Source organism: Strigops habroptila, chromosome 7, assembly GCF_004027225.2.
Source record: "Strigops habroptila isolate Jane chromosome 7, bStrHab1.2.pri, whole genome shotgun sequence".
Classification (NCBI taxonomy): domain Eukaryota; kingdom Metazoa; phylum Chordata; class Aves; order Psittaciformes; family Psittacidae; genus Strigops; species Strigops habroptila.
Genome location: NC_044283.2, coordinates 23,078,663 through 23,103,722, shown reverse-complemented (window position 1 = coordinate 23,103,722; position 25,060 = coordinate 23,078,663). Strand labels below are relative to the sequence as shown.

General features: G+C 35.8%; 1 protein-coding gene across 3 annotated transcripts in view; it reads left to right on the top strand.

Moving 5' to 3' along the window:
• Positions 1-24,816, top strand: part of ARAP2 (ArfGAP with RhoGAP domain, ankyrin repeat and PH domain 2) — a 116,862-nt gene extending 92,046 nt beyond the window's left edge. For 2 of the 3 annotated variants that reach the window (XM_030492574.1, XM_030492573.1), the window contains 7 exons: positions 3,597-3,725; positions 11,040-11,179; positions 14,110-14,192; positions 15,563-15,598; positions 16,072-16,135; positions 20,050-20,181; positions 24,007-24,816. In XM_030492574.1, coding sequence (XP_030348434.1) covers positions 3,597-3,725; positions 11,040-11,179; positions 14,110-14,192; positions 15,563-15,598; positions 16,072-16,135; positions 20,050-20,181; positions 24,007-24,360 — 938 coding nt within the window. In that variant the 3' untranslated portion in view covers positions 24,361-24,816. Of the gene's footprint in view, positions 1-3,596; positions 3,726-11,039; positions 11,180-14,109; positions 14,193-15,562; positions 15,599-16,071; positions 16,136-20,030; positions 20,182-24,006 lie in introns of those variants that run through there. The other variant, XM_030492575.1, reaches the window with a different exon arrangement.
• The last annotated feature ends 244 nt before the right edge of the window (positions 24,817-25,060 follow it).

Genomic DNA, 25,060 nt, shown 5'->3' with positions numbered 1-25,060 from the left:
GAGTGTTTCAGGCATGCCAGAGCTTGCATTTTATTATTAGAGGTACTTACTATGAAGTAATACAGATTATTTTTTATGTATTTATTTATTTATATTTATATGAATAATCATTGTTACATGATTTTTGAAGAATACATGAAGAAATATGCTTTTAGTAAAAAACATCATCTCTTTGTACTTCGTATTAGAGTTGCTGTTTTTACTGTTTTCATGTTACAGAAGTAGACTGTAGCCTAGTTTTTTTCTCTAGTGAAGGTACCTATTTTCAAGTTAAGAAGAAAAAAAGTTTAAAAAAAATTGAGAAAACTAAGATTACTAAATGTTATGTTTGTTTGAATAGTTTCGTTGTACTTGATTTTCAGATGTGCTTACACTATCCTCTTCAGATTTACTGATAGTCCTGATATGCTCAGTCTTGACCTTGGCAGTATTGGTAACAAGATTGGAAATGCATTCTCCTTTTTGACTAAAAATAAGTGATCCTGATCTCTCCTGGCATCTTGCAGTCTTGTGGTGATGCTGTGTAGAGTTGTAACATAGAGTTCATTTCCACATTCATAGATGCGGGTGTCAACTGACAAAGAATGCTAGCATCTATTATGTTTAGAAGAGTCCTGGTAACTCCTACAAGTACTCTAGAAATCCTGTTTCTTTTGACTGATTGATGGAAAAACTTTGAAGAGGAAATTTTATTTTCTAAAACTTATATAACATTTACAGGCAAATGAAAGCTGAACTAGGTATGGCTGAGAGAACATAACGATAAATACAAAAGATAGACCCCACAGCAGCTTCTTGGGGTGTTTGGGTGTAACAACTAGTATTTTAGCTGTCTGAGCTAATGCCTATGGAAGATTAGCAGCAAAATTAAGCTTAGAGTAAGACACTGCAGCCCTGTATAGGACAATAAATACTGGCAAGGGATTAGAGTGTATCCCATTGAAACAAGAGTTGCAATGCGAAGCAGAGATGGCATACCATTTAAAACCAAAGCAAACAAGCAAAAAGTAAACTAAATAAAGTCCTAATTCAGCACTTGTGTCCAATCATTAGACTGATGAAATGTCTGCTACATGGACCCCTTTCTGGAAGAATCTGTGCATCAGAACTGAATTAATAATGTTGAAAAATAAAATTCATGCATCTAGTAAGAGACATTTACTCAGGGACACTACAGTGGTGCTATGGCTGAATCTAGCAGATTTTCAAACAGCTAAATAACAGAGAAAAATAGTCCTGTTCAGTCCTTGGTCCAAATGTGGCACTAAAGAGCTTAAAAACTACGTGAGTCTTTGCTGCTACGCATTGATCTTATTAGCATCATTCAACAAACACCATTGAACATTACATAATCTAAGGCATTTACAAATAAGTTGAGATTCTGGCATGTCATGACAGAAACAAAGTTTGCTTAGTTGTTTTAAATGTACATTAACGATCACAGTGTTTCACTGACAGAAAGGAATATTCTGCTTGTGTTCCTGCCGCGGTCTAGTGCGTGGTGCTATTCAGTTTGTTGCACTCAATCCTGAAGTTTTATGAGAGTTATTTTACCTTTTAAGATGTACTGCCCTGAAAACGAACCCTAAGAAGGCAAGAAAATTAGAATTTTAAATTTTCTAAAAAGTCATTTTCTCCTGATAGTTAATGTTGTTTAAGGTGAAAATGACTGATTTAGGATATTTACCAGCATATAATGACCTCTGTAAAAGGGTAATTGGACATATATGTTTACTGCTTGCTGTTCAAAATACTAAAATTGCAATATTAAAAATAAACTAAAGTATTTGCATATAGAAAAGTTGAAATAATTGATAATTTAATCTAACCTAATGCAGAATGTTTAATACCATATGCTTTTACAAAATGGGGTGTATTTTTTTTTTTTTTTTAGTCATTTTTGCCTGATGGATAGTTCGTAAATGAGATGTGTTGCCAGCAAAATAGCTAATGCATTTCAGCATGATGATTTATGTACCATGTAATCCATGATGACAGATGGTCTTAAATGTAACTATAAATAAAACAGTAGGTGTTTACTCTGGGAGTGCTCGTGTTCTAGGAAGATGTGGTGATTTGCCAGTGTTTCCTGCCATCGATTTGTAAAGTTCTTTTTCTCTCTTGTACAAAGACAAGTTGTTTTAACTTAATCACATCAGAGTCCACAATTTCACAAAAGTTAGAAAGAAGTTTTGAAAGTTTGACCATTTAAAACAAAAGAGCCAGAAGAAATGGTGTTATAAAGTAGGGATTGAGCTGCTGTCTACAGAATGGTGTTTTTGTTAGGCTGCTTTGTTGTCATGTCTCAATAATAAAACTTTCTACAAGTGGTATAGCAAGTCTACAGGTAAGGTAGGGGTTTTTTCATCCCAAAACAGTGGTAGTTTTTTCTGTCACTTAAGTGTGTTATTTGTGGCTGCTGCTTTCTGAGGCTCTGGTGTTCAGGTGTTCAGGAAAATATGTTCTGCTAGAGTGTATTGCTGGACAGTCCCAAAGCAGCTGTTGACATTTCATATTGATCTGCCTTAGCAGAAATGAAAAATGAGACTATGGTGGCATACTTTTCCCCTCAGTATTCAAGAGACATGGGGCTAGACAGACCCAACATGACAGTGTCACACAGGTGTGACTTTCCAGGCACTGTATCCAGCTCTTCTCAGGGCCTGACCCATATAAGCTGTCATGCCAAAGGGAACTCAGAGCTTTTGGAAAAATCTCTCTTTGGAGATAAAATGACACTTGGATCTACTGCTCAAAGTTGTAGCCCACAAAACCATCATTAAGGTTTTTGTGCTTTCAGGAATTATTGTAGGTGCTGGCTGCTGAGTAGGGAAAGCCTTCAGAGGAGTGTGTATGTGTTGTGTGGAGGAGAACTATACAGTCTTCCTCCATCCACATCAGTGTTGCCTGGTATGACACCTCAGGCTGTGTTGCAGTACCTGCCAGGCTCAGTTTTCTACTGGGTCTAGTAATGCAGATTTAGGGACTATTTGCATGATCTTTCATATTTTCATTTGGTGTATGAACTGGGGTTTGTATGAGTACTGGATGGACTTTCTTATCATGCAATTTTTCAACTCTGTGGAATTGAATCCTGGGTCTCAGTGTTTCTCTTTTAGGATGGATGATACCTATCCACAAATGTATGTTTGAGCAAATGAAGTGTTGAAGTGCACACATACAGTCTTAGCATGCCTTGTTCTATTGGTTCTGTTTTGGTCAAACTTTGGTATGCTCTGTGATAGTTCCTAGCTTTTGTATTTAGTTTGAAAGTGATGTTTTAGCGTCTTTCATTACGAATGTTTTCTTACGTAAATACAAAAAAGTCAATGAACATTTGATTACTCTCATTTAATTTGATGTTTATTGTCTGTGCAGACCCTGCCAGCACAGGTGTTGCTGCAGAAAGTCAATCAAGTGCGTAATTGTCTTATTTTGAAAGCAGTGCTTTTCTGGTACAGCTCAAAGTGAATGAGACAGTGTTGTGTGTAGGCATGTGTAACTTCTAAGGGCCTTCAATCTTGGCTTTTAGGTTTGGTTTGGTTGGTTTTTTCAATGTTGGTTGTTTTTTTTTCTTTCACTCCGGCATTTCTCAGAACGTCCTCTGCATTATACAGAGAATGTGTTAGAACAAGTTCTTCACTGGAGTTCACTACCAGAACCTGGCACTGCATATCTGATAATAAAGAGGTTTCTAACAGCAGACATCATAAAACTCTACAGTGGTACGTATCTTTTTTAAAACTTAGATATTTCATGTGGAGACATGAGGATGGCAATTCTTTTATAGCTGTTTCACTGGGGCAAAGTGTCCCAGAACATTTGAATTACTACTACTTTATAAAAGTTACTGTTTTACTGAGGGTTGTGCTGACCTCCTTTTAAAACATAAAAATTATGGATCATCTTGTTTCTACAAACTATAAGCTTTCCCATTAGAACATAAAAGTACAGAGAAATTCCACATTCAGTTCAGTGTTTGAATTTCTGCTGTGAAGCTTGTGACTGCTGTTTTATCCATAGAGCAGTTCTGCATAGTGCATTCACTATGCTCTCTCTCTGTGGATTATATCTACATATATCTTCTGTATATATAATTGCATTATGTATAACCATGTAATTTATATATTAAACAATCGTTATATGCTAATAATATCTATTTTATAATCTCATGCCTTCAAGCTACAAAGCTCATTAGAGAGTATGAAGCCTTTAAAAAGGATGAGAAATTTAGATCTGACACTTGAAAGGAAATATAGCTCAAATTTATAGTGGAAAACTATGATTTACAAGCTGCCCCCATCCTATTTCAGTTTTTTACGTAATATGGATTGAAGTCTCCCGTGTAATAATATGTAGCATTCACTTTGAAGGAAGCAGTAATTTAGAAGTTAAAGAGATCCAAAAATTACTGTCCTGTTTTCAAGCAGTTGAAATCCTGTATGCTGTCGCTGTAAAACATGTGATGGTGACACATGATGCCTGGTTTATGCCCATCTGATTTTATCTAATGACTTAGTCAAATATGCAATCTTTTATTTTTCTCTATTCCCCATCCACAGAGGTATTAATCTCTCAATCTGATATATATATATCAATCTGTCTTAATTTTAAGAAATAAAAGTTATGATGTTATGCTTATTCTTCTGAAAGTATTGGTCTTCTCTCATCATCCTTTATTCCTGTAAAAACATGTTCTGCAAATACAAATCAACCTCAACAAGTGTTCTATTCATGACCATTATGTTAGAGTTTCAAGATCTCAAAACATGTCGTAGCAGACAGTGAAGAGAGAGAAATGGCCTACTTCATTAAAAGCCTGATATATGAACTCCCATCACCTCACTCAGTATGTGTTGAGGAATAATCAGAATATGGGTTTTAAGGACTGTGTGAACCACTGCTCTGAGAAATATATAAGGATCAGGCTAGTGTCAATTTACAAAATGTAGCGCTATTTAAAGGGGAGATCTGTCATTTGTTCTTCTTCTCTCCTAATTTCTACATCCATTTCTTCTCCCAGCCCAGTAATGGTTTGCATCCATTCTATTCAGTTTGACCTTAGTCTGGACACACTGGCTTTTAACTGAATGTTTACATTTACTGGCTGTTTTTTGTGAGTGTGCATGTTAAAATAATTAAAAACTCGTTAAATAAGTTATATTGGTTTTCTTAGTGGTCCGAGGAGAAAAGTCGCTGCCAGTTGCAGACTTATAGTGTTGATTTCTGCAAACTCTACATGGTAGTGTAATCTCTTGTATCACAAAATATTTTCTTGAGGATGGAATTGCCACTTTAAGGAAGTTTTACATGGTGAACATACTTTAATTTCTAAAATGTTTTTCTAACTGGATCTTTTTATAAAGTAATATCTAAAATAAACACAGTTCTATAGTAATTTTATCTTATTAGAGTTCTCCAGTCCGCTTTTAGCTTGTAAATTTGCTCTGAAACATTAGCATTACTGAGGAGCAATTTCACTAGCTTCAGCGAAAGAGTGTAGATATTAAGTGTAGGCAAAGATGCACAGAAAGTTTGCACATGCATCCACATTTTGTAGTTGTAGTTGCTTATTGTTACTATTTCCAATCTTGCATCTGTACACACTGTTAAATAAGCAGCTATTTCAGGACAAAAAGATACGGGGAGGGGGTTTAGATAAATGTTCTATTTCCATCACTAGATAGTATCAGAATGAGAAAAGATACAGGATCAGGTCATCATTCCAGTGTCTAGAGGAGAGGCAGTTGTGGCTCCATCTTGAAGTGCACAAGAAATAACTGCTGTCTTGAAGGAAGAAATGGAGACCTTAATCTTTCCAGTCTTATACGGTTCTCATGTGGATAGTTCCTTTTCACTGAGTAGCAGGGCTGAGGCTAGATGTCCAACCACTACTATTTAAAGTATGTTTTTCAACAGTGTCCAGCCTACAAGGATAGACGACTGGGTGGTGGGTGTCTTTAACAGGAAAATTAATAGGCCTGTGATCATATTATGTTTATAATTGAATTCAATTAATTTCTCTTGGTTCTCTGATTTATGTTAGAATACTACAGACTAAATTATGATATTCCTGACCTTTTTTTCCTGTTAATGTTACCTCAGAGCTTTGTGTCATCAGCACTTTTCTCCTTTTGTTTCCAGAGACTTTAATGATGTTTGAAATAATGTTGGTTCAATTGTAAGCCTTAAGGAACAGCTCTATTAGCTTCATTTCATCTTGGTAACTTATCATTGTCTTCCCTGTCAGTGCAACTTCTCCCATGTTCCTTATACATAGTACGTTCTCCTTTTTCATAATTATACTTATTCTCATTTTGTCTTTTTTAAAACTAGTTTTTCATGTTGTGTAATGTCAAACGTATTGAGGTCTAGATGTATATTTTCTCTTGTCTAGAACTCAACTTTCCTTTTCAAGGAGAAAAGGGTTAGTTTAGTGATACATATCAGTAGATTTGTGGTAGGTTTTCCCCTTTCCCATAGATCATATAATCATAGAATGGTTAGGGTTGGAAAGGACCTTAAGATCATCTAGTTCCCATCTCCCTGCCATGGGCAGGGATACCTCACACTAGACCGTGTCGCCCAAGGCTCTGTCCAGCTTGGCCTTGAACACTGCCAGGGATGGAGCATTTACCACTTCTTTGGGCAACCTGTTCCAGTGCCTCGCCACCCTCACAGTAAAGAACTTCTTCCTTATATCTAACCTAAACTTCCCCTGTTTAAGTTTGAACCCATTACCTCTTGTCCTGTCACTATAGTCCTGGATGAAGAGTCCCTCTCCGGCATCCTTGTAGGCCCCCTCCAGATACTGGAAGGCGGCTGTGAGGTCTCCACGCAGCCTTCTCTTCTCCAGGCTGAACAGCCCCAACTTTCTTAGCCAGTCAGTGTACAGGAGGTGGTCTGGCCCCCTATCATCCTCGTGGCCTTCGTCTGGACTTGCTTCAACAGCTCCATGTCCTTCTTATCTTGAGGACACCAGAACTGCACACAGTACTCCGCAAGTGAGGTCTCACGAGAGCAGAGTAGAGGGGCAGGATCACCTCCTTCAGCCTGTTGGTCATGCTTCTCTTGATGCAGCCCAGTATATAGTTGGCTTTCTGGGCTGCGAGCACACACCGAAGCTGGCTCATGTTCAGTTTCTTATCAGCTAACACCCCCAAGTGCTTCTCCGCAGGGCTGCTCTGAATTACTTCTCTGCCCAACCTGTAGCTGTGCCTGGGATTGCCTTGACCCAGGTGCAGGACCTTGCACTTGGATTGGTTGAACTTCATGAGGTTGGGATTGGCCCAGCTTTCAAGCGTGTCAAGATTCCTCTGGATGGCATCCCTTCCCTCCAGCATATCAACTGAACCACACAGCTTGGTGTCATCAGCAAACTTCCTGAGGGAACACTCAATCCCACTGACGATGTTGCCAAGAAAGATGTTGAACAGGATCAGTCCCAACATCGACCCCTGAAGGACACACCTTGTTACCAGTCTCCAGTTGGACATTGAGCCGTTGACCTCAACTCTTTGTGTGCAGCCATCCAGCCAATTCTTTATCCACCAAGTGGTCCATCCATCAAATTTATGTTTCTCCAGTTTAGAGACAAGGATGTCACGTGGGACAGTGTCAAATGCTTTTCACAAGTCCAGGTAGATGACGTCAACTGCTTTGCCCCTATCCATCAGTTCTGTATCCCCACCATAGAAGGCCACCAAATTCGTCAGGCGTGATTTGCCCTTGGTGAAGCCAGGTTGGCTGTCACCGCCCACTTTGTTGTTTTTCATGTGCCCTAGCATGGGTTCCGGAAGAATCTGCTTCATGATCCTGCCAGGCACAGAGGTGAGACTGATTGGTCTGTAGTTCCCTGGGTCTTCTGTTTTCCCTTTCTTGAAAATGGGGTTATAGTTCCCTTTTCCAATCATCAGGAACTTCACCTGACTGCCATGATTTTTCAAATATGATGGACAGTGGCTTAGAACTTCATTTGCCAGCTCCTTCAGGACCCTTGGATGGATTTCATCAGGCCCCATGGACTTGTGCACTTTCACGTTCCTAAGATGATATTGAACTGATCCTCTCCTACAGCGGGCCTAAGGTCTTCATTCCCACGTGTTCCTGCATCTGCTTTCCAAGACTAGAGTGGCATGGTCAGAGCACTTGCTGGTGAAGACTGAGGCAAAGAAGTCATTAAGAACCTCAGCCTTCTCCAAATCAAGGGTAGTGAGTTCTCCTGTTTCCTTCTGGAGAGGAAAGAGCTTTAGTTGTTTTCTTTTGACATTTTGTTCCATAGCTTTTCATCCTCCTTGCAGGAGCACTCTTTCAAGTGCTGTTCAGAAGTGCAAGGTGTGCCTATTATTTTGGTGTAAGAGATGCTCAGTACAGCTTAGTACTGTTTCAAGCCCCTTTTTCTTCTCCTTACCTGAAGATTTCCCACATTAAAGTTGTATTGGTTAGAAAAATACAGATTGACTATAAAGTGTGTGTGTGTATAGGTCCTTGAAATTTTACCGGTAAAGAGTTACGTAATTTGAGTAGGAAGTATTGATTTCTAAGAATAGGGGTTATTATTCAGAGGTGTTCTTTGAAACGCAAACTTCTAAACCACAGGTGGATCAATGCTGAATGGATTGAGTGCATCTAGTTCTTAGTAGAGGCAAAGTTCTAGAAAGTTTTGTGTGTTTTTTAGTTTGTATCTGAAAAAATTATTCTGATTAGGACACATCCCAATTATTTTAAATTTATTTTATGAAATAGTGGCTTCTAAGGAATATAGAATATCATCAGTTCAGAGGATCATTATTTTTTCAAGGTCTTTAAGTATCAAGTGTTTGATAGATCTTCTGTGGTGAGGTTTTCTATGTGAAGTTTAGAATGAGTGTCATGTCGGGAGCTATGTGCAGAAATTTAAAATCTTGTAATTTGGTACAGACGTGGAAGTATATTGCTAGTCTCATTTTGTGTGGTAAAAAAAACCAAACAACAACTTGTGATTGTGTGGATAAGGATTCCTACTGCATTCTGAACATGAAATACATATTCCTACAGGCAAAGAGGGAATACGTTAGCACTTCTTCTAACTGTGCATCTATATTCACGTTTATAACTGAGATAATTCTGATTTTAATTGTTGAAATATATTGATTCTGGATTCAGATTCTATCTTAAACTCTAATGAAAATGCTGGGAAATCTTCTTTTGAGATTTTCTGTTCACAGCAGGCATGCTGATTAGAATGTAGTTGGTTTTATTTGATAAAATTAAAGACGTTTATCTTTTTAATTTCCATTATATTTTAAATATAACGCTTTTCATAATTTCAATTCATACTAAGATATAAAGCAAGAAGGAATTAGAGTCACGATTTTTCATTATCCTCTTTTTGCAAATAATTAGGGTTAGTAGAAGGAATAATTTAATTTCAACCGTTTAAACAGCTGTTTTTCAGCCAGTATGAAAGATGGGATCGAGATACAACTTTTCAAGTTAGTCCCAAAGTCTCTCTACCCATACAAATGATAGTAGAATCTGACTCTTGAGTTTTGAAATATAACCTCACTGGGGTTTTTGTATGCACTTTAAAGTATATTTACATAATTGGACATGTGAAACTGGGTATCACACATGTACGTTTTGTGCATGCACAATTATCCATGTAATGCATTAATAAATTTTTCACTATTTAAAATGTTACTTATTTCCTAAATAGTCATGTATGGAGTAACTGTCTACAGGTTCTTTAAAAGAACAAAAAACCTCAGAAATACTGAAGTACAGGTAGTTGGAAGCAGAACCATGCAATATATTTGTATTAAACCCCTGCAATTATGGTTGTTAGTGATGTTTCATGCAAATTCTTAATTCTCCCTTGTCACCTCTCATACCAGCTTTGTGTACATCATGCAGTCCTTTAAGATAATGATGGCTCATTTAGCAAAATGTATGAAGATAGAAAAAAAATTTTGATTAGTACCTGTTACAAGTGTTGCTGCCAAAGCATAACTATTTGTGTAGTTAGCTGTGGCTGTATAATATTGCTCTTCGGAAATAAAAAAAATATGCAAACAATGAAAGTTGGTCTTTTCTGTATTCTTTGTCTTTCCTGACCAAATGAAAATGTATTTTATGTTACTTTTTATTGTTGAATTCTTTAAAATATTTTATTCTTATTTTTTGTTATTATGTTTTTGGGAAAAGCTGATAAACTAATCTAAAAAAACCAAACCCAAACATATATCGGGCAGAATAGGAAAACCAAAACTAGCAAGAAGTGGTGGTGCAGTAGTTTATATGTACTAGTAATACTTTTTTGTATTATTTTATTTAGAATTTCAGATAGCTAAGGACATACTTGTCTCTAACATTGAAAACCTTCAATGGTTCTGGTACTTTTTTAAATAAAAGCTTTTTCAGTACTAAGTTCAATGCTTTATAAAGCTGACTGCAAAGTTGTGCTTTGAGTTTGGTTGGTTGTTTAGTGGTGGTTTTGATTTTTCTTTTGTGATTGTTTTAGTGATTTTTATTAATTTTACCAAATATGTATGTGTTTCTGTGTGTGTTTTGACTCAAACAGAAAAACGTCGACAGACTTAACGACAAAATCAGATCTTTAAGGGAAATTTTTGCCTCTCTGAAGCACAGAGATTAAAAGTATCCATGCCATACTTTTGGATTTAAATGCACATTCTATTCTGAAAGGATTCTTTTAATTAAAGTGTGTTGGTGGAGTCTTTCCGTGTTATCTTAGAACAGAGAAGCCTTTTCCCATAGTAATCAAAATCATAATCTGTCAATATTTAAAAATACCTTTCTTATTAATAGATAATATATTCATATGTAGTATTTAACTGTAATATAGAATTAAATATTTATATATTTTATTATTTGTATTTATGTAACATAAAATCAGTGAAATTGTAATTTTAGTCTTTTAATAAGCGGTAATATTAGTAATATTAGCAGTAATAACAGTGTTGTAATATTTACAACATCATTGTTAAAAATATTGTTGTAAAATGTTCTAACAAAATGCTTTTTTATTTTCTTGATAGAGAAAAATGACAAAGGTAGTGTGAAAGCAGGCAATCTGAAGTATAAAGAAGAACCATCAAAACTACTGTCTGGAAACAAATTTCAGGAACGTTATTTTGTGTTACGGGAAGGAAACTTGCTTCTTTATAAGGATATGAAGGTACCACAGACAAACTCTTCACCAAAATCACTTAAGCTTTCTTTTTTCTATGAAAAGAAAGAAGCCAAACAGATCAACATTTTTGGTAGTAAATGAGGACTTCTAGAGCCTGGGGTTCCAGTACAAGGTTTTTATCTTATTACTGCACAGACACTTTAGTAAAAGGAGTTTGCATCAATTGCTCATTTAGCTATTCTAATTATGCATTATTATAAGATTTAAGAAAAAAATAAAGCGATGTTCAGGAATGCCTACAACTTGTGTGACTAAGCTGTGACTAAGTTTTTTGAAAACGTACTGTAGAGAGCAGTAGTAGAAATAATATGGAACTTAAGTGAGCTGCGTGATGTTTTTTCTTGGTATTTCATACAGAGCCTTTTGAAATTACGAGCTACAGGGTTCTTACACCTACAAGTGTCATGACAAAAGAAATTATAGGAAACAATAATTCTCAATACACTAGCAAAATCTTCCCTTGCTTCTCAACAACAGTTTTCAGATGCATTCTCAGTCCTTCAAAAACTAGTGTTGATAATTAGATATACCTCAGAATTCCACAGAAGCAAATACTTAATGGCATGGTGGGTCTTAAATACTTTGTAAGTTTTGTTTAAAGAGTGGTTTTGGGTGTATTAAAGTATAAAGCTAAATATGCATCGTGAACTATGTTTTCATTTTAGTTTTGATAATTTCTCTACGTTTGGTTTGATTTTGTTGTTTGGGTTTTTTTGTGTGGAGTTTTTTTTTTTTTTTTTAAAAAGCTCTTAAAGTTTAAAGTGTTTTTATTTTTGCTGACTGCTGGTTTTGCCCATCCAGCAAATATAGATGCGTACTTGCTGACCTTCATAAAATACTTTTTCATAAAGACAGATCCTTGCTCAAGTAAACTAAAGCAAAAGAAATACTGTGTTTTCTTATGACACGGTGGATATAATCTTAATTAGAATGACCCCAGAATGTCAAATAGCATCTTACAATTTAGTGCTAAACCTCAAAGTGGCACATACGTGAGAATAAATGAACATGCTCATAAAACCTTAATTAGTATCTTAAGAGTTTGTGGTAGAATCATTGTACTGCTTTAAGATCTGCTTTTCTAACCCATTTTGATTTACAAAACATTAAATTCTCTAACTCAGGTGGAGTTTTGAGCAGCATTACTTTTAAATGACTTTACATTTGTTTTATAAAAAAGCAAGTGGAAATACCATTCTGATAAAATAGTGTATATCCATTTGTTTAATTTTCTTTTGAGAGAGGTTCATCTTCCATTAATAATTTTGATTTAATTTCAGTCATACTTAGAAATGAGTAGTAGGAAAGCTTGACATTGCAGATGGAAAATTGTATTTAAGAAGACTGCATTTATTTATTTATTTATAAATTCTCATTAACAACAAATTAAGGTTGTATATGCAGGTGGAAATACATTCTGTTAAGTGTTTCTCTTGTTCAAGAGCAATTATCAAAAAAGTGAAAAGTTTCTGTGATACTGTATGTTAAATTACGATAATGTGCTAATTGATTGAACATACCACTTTAATGTACTGTTGTTAAGAAATAAGTTCACACACAGTCAAATGGCTTCCATAAGGTACATTTTGTGGTAAGTATGCTGTTGTTTAACTAAATAGTATGTTTTGTAAGGGTGTTCTTTCATCCTGGCAGTACCCTTGCTTTGAGCAGGATGTTACACAAAAACACTGACCAGAAAACTGTTGTGTATTTTTTTGTTTTGTTTTGTTTTCTTAAACAATTATGCCATCTCAGATTCTGTCGCTTTTTCCCCACACTGGAGTATTGGAGATTTAAAGCTGTAGAGGGAGAAACTGAGAATCCAGGACAGTAAACACTGGAGTACCTTTTTGTAATGGGATTATAAGATTTGTTAAGGTTGTTTTTGTTTATTTGTTTCTAAATAGAAAGCTGAAACACTTGACTGAAATGCACTAAAGGAATGTTAGTGTGTTGTGTCAGATTTTAGTTGTGTTCTTGTAGTAGAAGAGTGCTCATGAGAATTTTATTGTTTCCTTTCAGGATTTCATTCTTCAGGGACTTTCAGTTCTCGTACCTAGTGCAGGTTTATGTCTGTTGCAGGTTGGCTAAAGGTAGTTTGTTCAAGAAGGAACATGGAAGGAACCTCAGGAGATCTTTAGTCCGACTTCCTGTTCACAGCAGAGCTAGCAACCGAATGCGACAGAATTAGCGACAGAATTAGCAACAGAATGGGTTGCTCAGGGCTTTTGATGCAGTTAAGTCTTGAAAACCCTGTTTTCAGTTGCAGTACCTGACTGCACTCATGGGAAAAAGTTTGTCCTTACATCTAGTCATCATCCCACAATCAGAAGAATCTCATTCAGTCTCCTTGATAACTTCCCTGTAGGTGCTGAGGGGCTGCTGTTAGGTCAGCCTCTCCTCCCAGGGCATCTGCTGCAGCCCCCAGCCAGTTTGGTGGGTTTCTGCTGAACTCATTCCAGATTACTGATTCCCTTTTTACTATTGAGGGGCCCAAAACCGGTTGCAGACTTCCTTGGATTGTTAAAAGACTTCATCTGCTTTTTCTTCATCCTGATTACATGATCTGAAGCAAATACTCACCATGATATTGTCCATCCCATAGAAGAACTTTAACAGAGGGCAGCCCTACTCCTTATCTTCCCTGTTTCTCTTGAAAAGCTTGTGCCCAAGTATTGCAGCACTCCAGCTTTGTTAATTGTAACACCACATCTTCATTATTCCAGCTGTGTTACAATTTCGTGACTTCATGTGGACCTCAAGTTCTTAGGCTGCTTCTAGTAATTGTGATTGGCACATTTTGTTTATGGGAAAGAGAGAAAAAAAATTAATGATCTGTAAGAAAAGAGGGGTGCAGCCCCTTGTGGAATGTGCACATTCCTGATACAATAATTAGTATCTTATTTCATTTGCAGGCTAGCAAACCTGAAAAAGTGTTGTCTGTCAATTCCCTGAAGCTTTATCTTGGAGTGAAAAAGAAAATGAAGCCACCAACAAAGTAAGAATAGAAAAGAAAATCGGTTAAACACTGAATAAGAAGGTACTTGCAGGACTGTCAAGTCAGGGGGACATAAAACATGGTGGAACAAGGAAAAGTCAAGTTGCCAACTGAAGTTATTATTACCTTCTATAATAATATTTGTTCTGTTTCTATCTCTGTTTTTGTGTTACATGTTAACTCTTCTGTGCTAGGAAATTAGTTTATTGATTGGCTTTTCTTAATCTTAAGTGTATTATCTCTTGTGGATATGTTTGCTGCTAGCTCACTTAGTTTTATAGTGTGTGTCCTGCATTCATTGGTGGACATGCCTTTGCACCAAGAAAGAAAGAGAGAAGAGCAAACCAGCTAGTCATGACCTTCAGTGACAGTTCCTGTTGTTCAGTAAAGGATTTTCCTTTTTCAGGATCCTTCTTATTTTGATGTTTCTTCTAGCTGAAGACTACAGTGCCCTTTACAAACATCAGTGACTATGTCTCTGGAAAAGAGCAGAGAAAAATTACACCTGTTTTTCTCAGATGTTTCGAGTACTTGTTTGGTCAAAGCTTTGGGACACTGAGATAGTGTGCATAGGACCCTATCCCAAGAGGATTCTAGGTGGGCCGTAGCCTTTAAACAGATCTGCTTGAACTTTTCCTTTACAGCTGGCACATCAAAATGCCCTGAAAAGGTCTGTAAATTTCAAAGCTTAGTTGTGTTAGAGAAGAAGTTGGTATTCTTTTTATTTTTGTTGTTGTTGTTATTTTAAAGCACAGAACGCGTAGGAGATTAGTCCAAAATAAGAGTAGCAGATTATGTAAATGAATCTCTGCAGGTAGGTTCTTTCCTTGAGGTTTATTTTCAGTCTACTTTCAAAAGCAGACTTTGCAAAGTCTCTTCAGGATCTCCAGAGTGTCTGGTTTTTTCACTTCATTGTGAATCTACACCCTTTTTTTCCAACAATTTTTAAATCTCTGTAAACTTATGTGATTCCTTTTGCTTACAGTGCAAAGCGTACTCTCTGACCTCTGTGACTTCCACAGTGTAGCGGACTCTCTGCTGGGCACCATTTTAGCAGTTTTACTTCCAGCAGCTTTCAGAAAGTACAGCCACAACCAAAATGTGGCAAGTAGTTAGACATCATCTGCAGGGCCTATGTATAACCCTTTGTCCAGAACAGATTGTTCATTACCTGTGAATAAACTGTGAGGAAATGAGTAATATCCATCATCAAAACTACAATTTCATTCTAGATTTGCAGTATACGTTTAAACTTTGTAATTTCACACACACACTTAAAAGCAGTAGATAAAGGTAATGAATCTCTGTAGCTTGAGAAATTTGTCCCTGAGTTTCTGAAACTAATCTTTGAAATTTTCTTTTTGTTTCAGCTGGGGACTTGCAGTATTTGCTGAAAAGCACCAGTGGTAGGTAAACGTGAAACATACGATTGGCTTCACTTCAGTGTTTAATATTTGTTGAAATGTTCAATTTCAAAATAAGAATGTTTGAAAACTAATGGGCATTATTTTGCATCTCGACTTTTTGCGATGTTTTTCTTAATTAATTAAACAGTCTTCATGTTTTGGTAGTCTTTTTGGGTCAGGTGTTTCATTTCCCTTCTGTGGCCATAAAGTAAATTGTTTTCATGAATTTAGAATGGTAGATTTTAAACTTATGCACGTGCTTTAAATGAAGCATATGCATTGTCTTCAAACTAGGGTAAAGTGATAATTTGAGGTATTTGTATTTCCTAAGATGAAAGTGTTAATAATAAATATCAACAGCATTCATAAATGAACGTAAGCACTGTTTGAAGTTGTTTAGAAGCCTAGTTTATATGTTTAACTGCAATGGGAGTTTTTGTTGTTTTTCTTGTTAATTATATATTGCATTCTAGGTATATATGTTGTGATGGACAAGATGCACAGATAGAGTGGATGATCAGCATTTTTACTGCACAGGTACTAATCTGGTCAAAGAAATGTAACTTTTACTGCTGTTTTGAAAATGCCATTGAACAGTGATATGTATGTGTTATGGCTGTGTTATAGATAAATTCGCAATGCCATTAAAATTTTTGGACTACCTAATGAAATAAAACTGCAAAAAGATGGCTGTTAGTCTGTGAAGACTATTACTTGTAATGTCATTTTCGTTTGAAAGCTAAGTGCTTTGAGAGTGAGGGAGAAGAACATTACATTCTGGCTTTTTTTTTTTTTTTTCCTGCTGTGTTGTAGAAAAGCTGGTTAAAGAAAGACAACTCATTTCCTTTGCAGTAATAAACCTCTTCTGGGTGAAATTCTGGCCACTGACCTGAAGGATGTGTCTGTGTGCCATAATGCCTGAGTGCTGTTTCTCTGCTTACTAGTTTGGATGCTGCATGCAAAACAGTCATGATAGAAAGGTGTCCCATTTCAAAACATAGTGAACGAACTAGCCCTGTTGAAGAGCTATTCCAATACAGCAGTACTCCTCTGGTATCCCGGTTAGCTTAGTTAACACTGACAAGTCATTGTGCTGGATAGGCATTATCCTAAATTAAGTAATCTTCTGCTTGCTACTAGGTTGTGGGTAAGGAGCATGTACATTTGAGTGCTGTATAACACATTCTTGCAGATGGAGTTTAGTATTTTCATAGGAGGAAGTGGGAGTAAGAGAGATGGGAAGAGCTCAAGGTGGCAGGAGACTGGGACACAGTTTAAGGTTTTAAAAGGATTTTGCATTTGTGTCAGATTTTTCTTGCCTTTCCTGTGATGTTCAGTGAACTTTGGGGAATATCACTGTGAATAAACATCACTAGATTTATGATTACCTGTGAGCTTTACATATTACATGATGTGGACTGGGCACAAGACTATTGCAATACATAGTTCTTAGAGGCTTTCCAAAATAGAACCTGAACCTTCATAGATAGTAGTGTTAGAATGCATGCTTTGTAAGGAAGACTTCCAAATTTTTGTCTTACTCAGCTCCCTTAACTGAACTATTGTAGTTTCTATGGAAACAGCCACTGATCCTGGCATATATCTCATGGGCATAACATGAGCAGTGTCACAACAAATAGGCTTAGAGGTTATTGATATAGGTTACTTAGAAATAACTCATACAAACTTGGTAACTGTTGAAGGCCATTTGATGTAAAATCACAGGAAGTGCAATCTATTAGGATTCTGATCAGGTAGTGTGGGATGTAGAATATTCCTCTGACAGTATAGATAAAAAACAGAGACGTACAGCTCAATGTTGCAGATTTTTTTTCTAACGAAAAGAGTTAAATAATTTCACGTGCATTAAAAATTGCTTTGAATTAATACTGTAGGTTTTAAAAATTTTATTCCAATAAATGAACAGTACAATGAATTTGCAGTACTAATGAGCTACATCGAGAGGGTGTTTTAGTTTTGGGGGTTTTTGTGGGGGTTTTTTGGGGTGGGGTGGTGCTTTTTTGTGGAGTTTGTTAGGTTTGGATTTTTTTCTTTTTATCAGCATTCTGAACATCAGTCAAGTTGTCAGGCTCTGAATTTCATTAGAAGTTAAGTGCTGACGATGCAGATTTGCTATATTGTTCTTACTACAATCTACTGCTTTAAATATACTTTACAGTGAGTATCTTCTTGCAAGCAGTAGCTTGTGTTGCTGAAGCATATTATAAGATCTCCTGGCCTGGTTTCAACTGGGCTAGAGTTAATGGGTTTTTTTCTTAGTAGCCGGTGCAGTGCTGTGTTTTGGCTTTAGTCTGAGAGCAATGCTGATAACACACCGATGTTTTAGTTGTTGCTAAGTAGCACTTACCCTGATCAAGGACTTCTCAGTTTCCCATGCTCTGGCACTGAGGAGGGGTACAAGAAGCCAGGAGGGAGCAGAGACAGGACACCTGGCCCGAACTAGGCACAGGGATATTCTATACCATGGAGCATCATGCTCAGTCTATAAACCGGGGATGGTTGGCCAGGGGTGGCGGATCACTGCTCGGGATGGGCTGGATATTGGTCAGTGCGTAGTGAGCAATTGTACTGTGCATCACTTAGGTTTCTTGGGGTTTATTCCTCTCTTCTTTTTCATTTCCCTTTTCATTGTCATTGTAATTATTATCATATTTTACTTTATTTTAATTATTAAGCTGTTCTTATCTAAACACATGGGTTTACCTTTTTTGTGGTTCTCCTCCCCATCCCTTGCAGGTGAGGTAAGTGAGTGGCTGTGTGGTACTTAGTTGCTGGCTGGGATTAAACTACGCCATTCCAAATGTTTGGTATCATTCAGCAACAGACAACTATCACATTATCCCATTTCTAAAACAGAAAGTTGCAGATATCAACTGAGGTTATTTCTAGTTAGAATTATCAAATTGAGGCAGTCTTAAGATAGCTTGTCTTTTACCTCATCTATTATCACGGTATTTGAACACCTTTATGTTACAGAGTCTGCAGGCAGCACATTTTGTCAGTGGAATAGCTTAAATTGCAAATTGAAAAGTACTGTAAAGTAGGTTTTGAAGAGTTAAGACATTGACATTTAATAATCTAGTGCAATTAGGAAGGAGATAAAACTCTGTTACTGTGCTCCTCAGTGCTTGAGCAGAATAAGACTTTATTGGTAATTAATATCAGTAAGAGAATAGTACTATAGTTATCTTTTTATTCCTCCTGTATTCTGATAATGTTTATTCCTCTAGTATAAATAGTGCAGAGAATATAACTAGCAAAGTGTACCTACCACTGTAATCTAGTAACAAAAGTTGTTTTGATACAGAAAATAAAGTTAGCTCAGAGGTTACTAATCTTGTATTTCAAGCTGGCAAATACTAAGAGGATTTGTAGGAGGACCAGTGTTCTTTCAGGTCTATGCAAAAGCATACTAAAAAGTATGGCTAAAACTCGATTCTTGAACTCTATAATAGTTTTGTACAAAATCACTTAATAGCATACATAGCACACAGTTGGAAGTAATTATTTGTTATGAAGATGGACATGATAGTATTCTTCCAGTTCCATTGCCTTTGATCAACTAAAGAGGCACATTGTGTTACCATGAGGTGCAGTTAAACAGGTCAAAAATATGAATAAATACATTTATTATATGGCCTAATACATTGCTAGTATTTCTGACATACTTTCCCAGAGTTCTATTTTAAGAAATGTTACAGACAGAAAAGAAAAATCAAGCTACTTGACAGGGATAGTTTCCCTAAGCTTGCTGGTAATTAAGGGAGGCAGTTTCCTTCGACTGACTTAAAGTTTCCTTCGAAGCTGACTTAAAGTTTCTTAGTCACTTTCTGAATTGCATTTCTTTCTTGTATCTTGGTCCACAATAAACTGATTTTGGTTGGCAAGATTTGCTCTTTCAGATAATACCTTCTCAGTGTTTCATTGGAACAAAATGTCAAGCCATTTCCTCTGGGATAACATACGTTGTTATTGTAGGTTTAAGCAATGATTTTTTCCTAAATTATTAATATAAATTTTTTAACACTTGTTTGCAAATTAGGGTAATTTTATTTTCTTTTAGAAACTTTTGTGGGAGTCCTGAAAGCATGTTTATGTGGAATTTTGAAATTGTGAATCGAGTCAATGTGTCTTGTTTTATGATATTTTCTATTCTTAGAAGGTAATTTAAATAATAATAATATGGAGGGAAGATGTTTGATACATGAAAATTGTATAAAGACATTTTGGTTCTGTTTACTCAACATTGTGCAGCACTTACAAAATATTAACATAATTTTAAGCACCATAGTGTCTTCCCCCATCTCCCACAAGAGGAGGGCATGGTGTTGTGCAGTAGATGGCTTTTTCCAAGAGAGTTTTATATACAAAAAGGACTTGTGTATTTATGAAATTCCACACCAAAAATAAGGAATCATGTTGTCCTTCAGCATGCAGATATTTGGCCACCTGCTGGAAAAGCAAGAAAACAGTCTATAACTAAAAGTCCAAAGATTGGAGGCTTACCACTAATTCCCATTCATCAAGAGAAGACCGCTTGTAAAATCAGAGGGAGTTCACAAGTAAGTGGTGTTTAAACTTGGTGTAGAAGTTATAGCCACAGTGCTTACTTTTAAAAATAGTCCAGTAATAATGAACTCTTTAGGATGTTCTTTTCATTATTTTGACATTAAAGGAACACTTAGGACAATTTAATGTAAAAACACATTGTGACCTAAACTTGTGTCACCTCTTTGGCTGTTCAGTAGATCAGTAGTGGATTGTTACTTGTGTTTGGGGTTTTTTGGGCAATGATTGTTCATTAGAAGTAAATAGGGCTGTGGAGTGGACTTACTTGCCTTACTTGCAGCTGAGAAGCAGCAGTGCTAGTGGAGGCACTGTTCTGCTTGCGAAAAATAATGGTAACTAATCTTAATACAGCAGAGAACAAGTGCTGAAACAAAACAGCTTGGTCCTTTGACTGTATGCAGTATTCTTGCATTTTTTAAGAGATTTTGAAGGAAGGTAGAAATACGGTATGTGTTATCACCACTTGCAGAGACTTTGGTACAGGTGTGGATTGGTGAAGCTGACTCGGTTCCATAACAAACCAAAAGCAAAGGTAGAAGTAGTGCTTTATCTAAACAGCAAACTCCATCTTTCTTTTGTTCTGCTTTCGTCAGGCATTTCTGCTCTGGCTTACAAATTAACTATGATACAGTGTGAATACAGTTACAGTTTTCCTATTTTGTTTAATTTGTACTTTTGTTTTAGCCTTCTCTCTGGAAGTATTTTTGCAGTTCTTTCATAAGTCCCTTCTATCTAATATTTGCATTTTAAAACTAATTTTTTATGAAAATAAATCACAGGTTTTGTCATTCAAAAAACTTCATAACCCTTAGGTATGTTTCTTACCTTTCTTTATGCAGGTACAGTTGACATCTCTAATAAGTTCTTTGAGATGGCTACAAATTCAGACATTATAGGATAAAGATTTTATTTGATTTTGAGCTTCATGATTTAAAATCCCTAATACCTTATAGCACAAGGATTTTTTTATTATTATTATTTTTGTTGATAATATGCCTCATTAGGAAGGACTCTAAACTTAAAAGAAGAATATCACAGTCTTCATTATTTATGCCATGACTAGATCTAGAGAAGTTTTATGCAAAGGGCATTTGAAATCTTTAGGAAGGTTAACACAAAATTATATAATGGGAAATATAAAACTAACACTTTTTTTACCCAAAAAGCCAAAGCTGGAATGAACAGTAAAATAGTGGTGGAAAGTAAGCATATGATATGGTTTATTAAGGAGAAATATTGTACAACAGTGAATTGTAGTCAGTAAAGCAATAGACGTCTGTTTGGAGACCCACACCTCCAGTCTTTCCATGGATTTGTAATACTTCTCTAACAAGCAAAAATTTTAAAGCATTAGAGAGTAATAACAGGAGGAAGCATTTTCTGAAAGATGCTGGTTTATGAAAAATTGGGGTCTGTTTACAGATCAATGCATAAACTTGTAGTAGAAATGCGATCAAAGTCATCTTCATACAGGCAGGAAAAGAGACTGTAAGTTCTTCAAACAGTGAAAAAAGTTGTATCTTTGTGATGTGAAGATAAGGGGAAAAAAATGCAACACAGCTTAAAGATACCCCGAAACAAATGAGTTTAATATTAAAGTTCTGTGCTAAAAAGTCTACATTGAATGTCTTCTTTTTCCCATTATTCGAAGTAGTTTCACAGTGTGCTAACAAAATAAATATATGATATCCAAAGTTTGAAACCACTGTATAACTAAGAATCCTTCTAATAACAAATGGAATCAAAATATTTCCATTATTCCTGCACTACTTGTTGCATACATGGATAGTAGAATCATTTAACCAAAATAGAAATATGCTGTATATCTACAGTAATTCTGTAATATTAAATACAGAAAAATTGAGGAATGAGGGAAAAAACCAAACTTACTTTCCATTGTCAAATACCATAAATTATACCTGTGTAGCATTTCTTTTTAAAAGAACAGGGGATAAAGGAGGATGCAAATAGGTAGAGTTGCTCCATGGGTTTTTTATTGGTGATGTGTAGACAAAGAGAAAATGTAGTTAGATGTATATATTATTATGACGTTGTTCACTAATTACTTGATTAAGAGCCTGAATTTTAGAAGCAAACATCTGCTTCTAACATGAAATTGTCGCTTTTTTACAGTAAGGGTTAATTGGGAGAAAAGTATGGAGTCCAGTAGCGTAATGTATAGCATGACTAAGAGTGGGCAGTGGATCAAATATCAAGAAATAATGTTAAAAAACTTGATGTGACAGTTCTGATCACACATCAGATATGTTTTTTTGAACAACAGAATTTCGCTCCATCAACTGAATGTTCTTAAAATACAAATGTGTAAGAATCAGGATTCCTCTATATACTGAATCTCTTCTTTAAAAGTTCAAAATGCTGAGTAGTAGCCTGTATTAAGGGACTACATGTCAATACGCAAGAGGTGTTTCAGAGAAGCAGGCAATCTTTAAATGAGTGCTGTATTTGATCTGTTCCTATGCTCATTATATAAAGGGCTTCTGCTACACTCAGTTTAGCAGGAGAGCTATGCTGATTTCAGAAGGGTAGTTGGTGGTTTTCTTCTCAAAAGATGCAAAATTGAAACGTTATGTAAAAAGTTCTGTAAGTAGATCGTTGCTCCTGACTGAATTCCACAAGTTATTCATATCTTAGTTTGCTGAGTAACAGTGAATAGCTTGGAGTGTGTTACTGTTTTCTGAAAGGTACTGAATGACAATTTACATTTCACGTACTACATATATATTGTCACAGGTAGCCCTTTTATTGTTATCTTATTAATTGAACATGTATCACTGGTGATAATGACACTTGTCTTGTTCATTCAGAAACATTATTTTCAATGGAAAATTTAAGTATTTGGCAGAACAGAACTCCCTACATTCATGAGTCATTGAGACAGATCTTTGATTGCCTTGAACTTCTTTTCACTGACTATAGCTAACATATAAATAATAGGGCGAACATATGAATAATAGGATGCTTCTTGCTGGCTTAGGTGGTAGCAGGAGATTCTAAAATGATAGCAGTTGTTACTGATGGGAGCAGAATTTAAGCATATTTTTATTCTGAGACTGCTGCTTTTTTTTTTTTAATAACATGGCCACTGTACTTTGTTACCAAAAAAAACCAAAACCAACCAAAAACAAGCAAAAAAAACCCCTCCAAACAAACAACAAAAAAAAAACCCAACCAGAACCAAACCAAACAAGGCAAGAGCCCTGAAATAGTGTTAGTGTGGATGTTGCGTTCTCATCACTTTTCTTTCACTGTACAGATACACTTCTAATTGGCCACAGCAGTTGCAAATTTAGATGCAACATTTTATTTGCCTTTCATTTCCTGCAGCTTAAGAACTTGAAAACAGCCTACCAGTATGGAACGGTGGCATTGCCATCAGTTTGTTGTTTTATCTGAGTTCACAGTATGTTACTTAAAATTCCTAGCCAAAATTTGAAAAAGCAGACAGTCTTATAATTTATCAGGTAGTACTGAATAGCTGCTGAAAATGTTTGTGTGATCCTGTAAAGTTATCTTTTGTGCATACATGTAGCTCAGTCATTAAGTTATCAGAATTGCAACATTCACAGTTGTCTTTGATTTAAGAATTCTGAGTTTTTAAGAGTATATGGATCTGCTGTAAAACATTAAAATATCGTCTACTGTGATAGGATCAAAAATCAAATTTAAAATGTTTAAATATTTTTAAAATATTTTTTAAATGTTTTGTGAAACTGATGAGCAAAAATGGCAATCTAAATATTATTGAACATTGTGTGAATGTGAATGATCTTATTTCTCTTTGCTTGTTTTCTCAGAAGATAGAACTGCAATCTGGGAAAGCAAAATTCGGTGAGCATCAGGAAAATTACTTCCTGGAAGAAAGAAAAAAATTGAAAGAAAAAGCTTCTATTGTGGCACAATGTTTGGAACGGAAGGAGGAGAAAGTGCGAAATCATACAAAAACACATCAGAGCGTGATCTCTGTTGAGGATGTGGGTGCAGGGATGACTGACCTACACCAAAGACCACATAAGGCACTGAAGAAAAATAAGAACAAAACAAACAAAACTACTTTGGAATTAGATAAAAAATTACCATCAAATGTGATTCAGGAACTAAATACAGTGCTGCAGAAGAACAGAGGACTTCATGATGAAACCTCCAGCTGATTTCCTGAGTCTGAAGTTCGAAATATGAATATATATATATATACCTCTGTGTGTATTTTCCATGTGAAAATAGTCTTTTCTGATGTCATTTGTACAGTGCAAAGGAAATAATTTGTTTATATGCAGCTGTTGATTTTGTATATGCCTATGCCATGTATTATAATTTAAGATTGAACTGAGAGAACTGATTATGTAGAACTGCTGAAATTTGGAAGTTCTCCTGTGCAGTGCAGTGACACCAGGGTTTTATCTATTGCTTTTTCTTGCATATTTGTTTGATATAATAGTCCTAAGCACTGTCAAAAGCTTTTGCTCTGTTTATATTCTGTATCATCTTGTAAGTACTGGAGAGAGATTTTTGGAAGAAGACAAGATATGCAGTGAAATTCATACTGTTGGCCTGCAATATTTTTAATTGTCTAACACTATAAAAATGAGTAACATCTGCTTTGAGAAGTTATTTTTGCATGTAATTTTTTATTATTACTGTTTAAGAGTAAAATTAGTGTCTCCTCCTATAGATTTGTCTTCTGACAGAGCGGCATGTGAAAGAAAAGGGAGAGGACTGTAGCAGATAAGACAGTGTAATTAGTTCTTGCATCTGAAAACTGTATCTATATGGTATACATCTGATTATGACATCTAAGCAGTGAGAGAGAATATTGAGGATTACAAAAAGCAGTCTTCAAAGCAACATCTA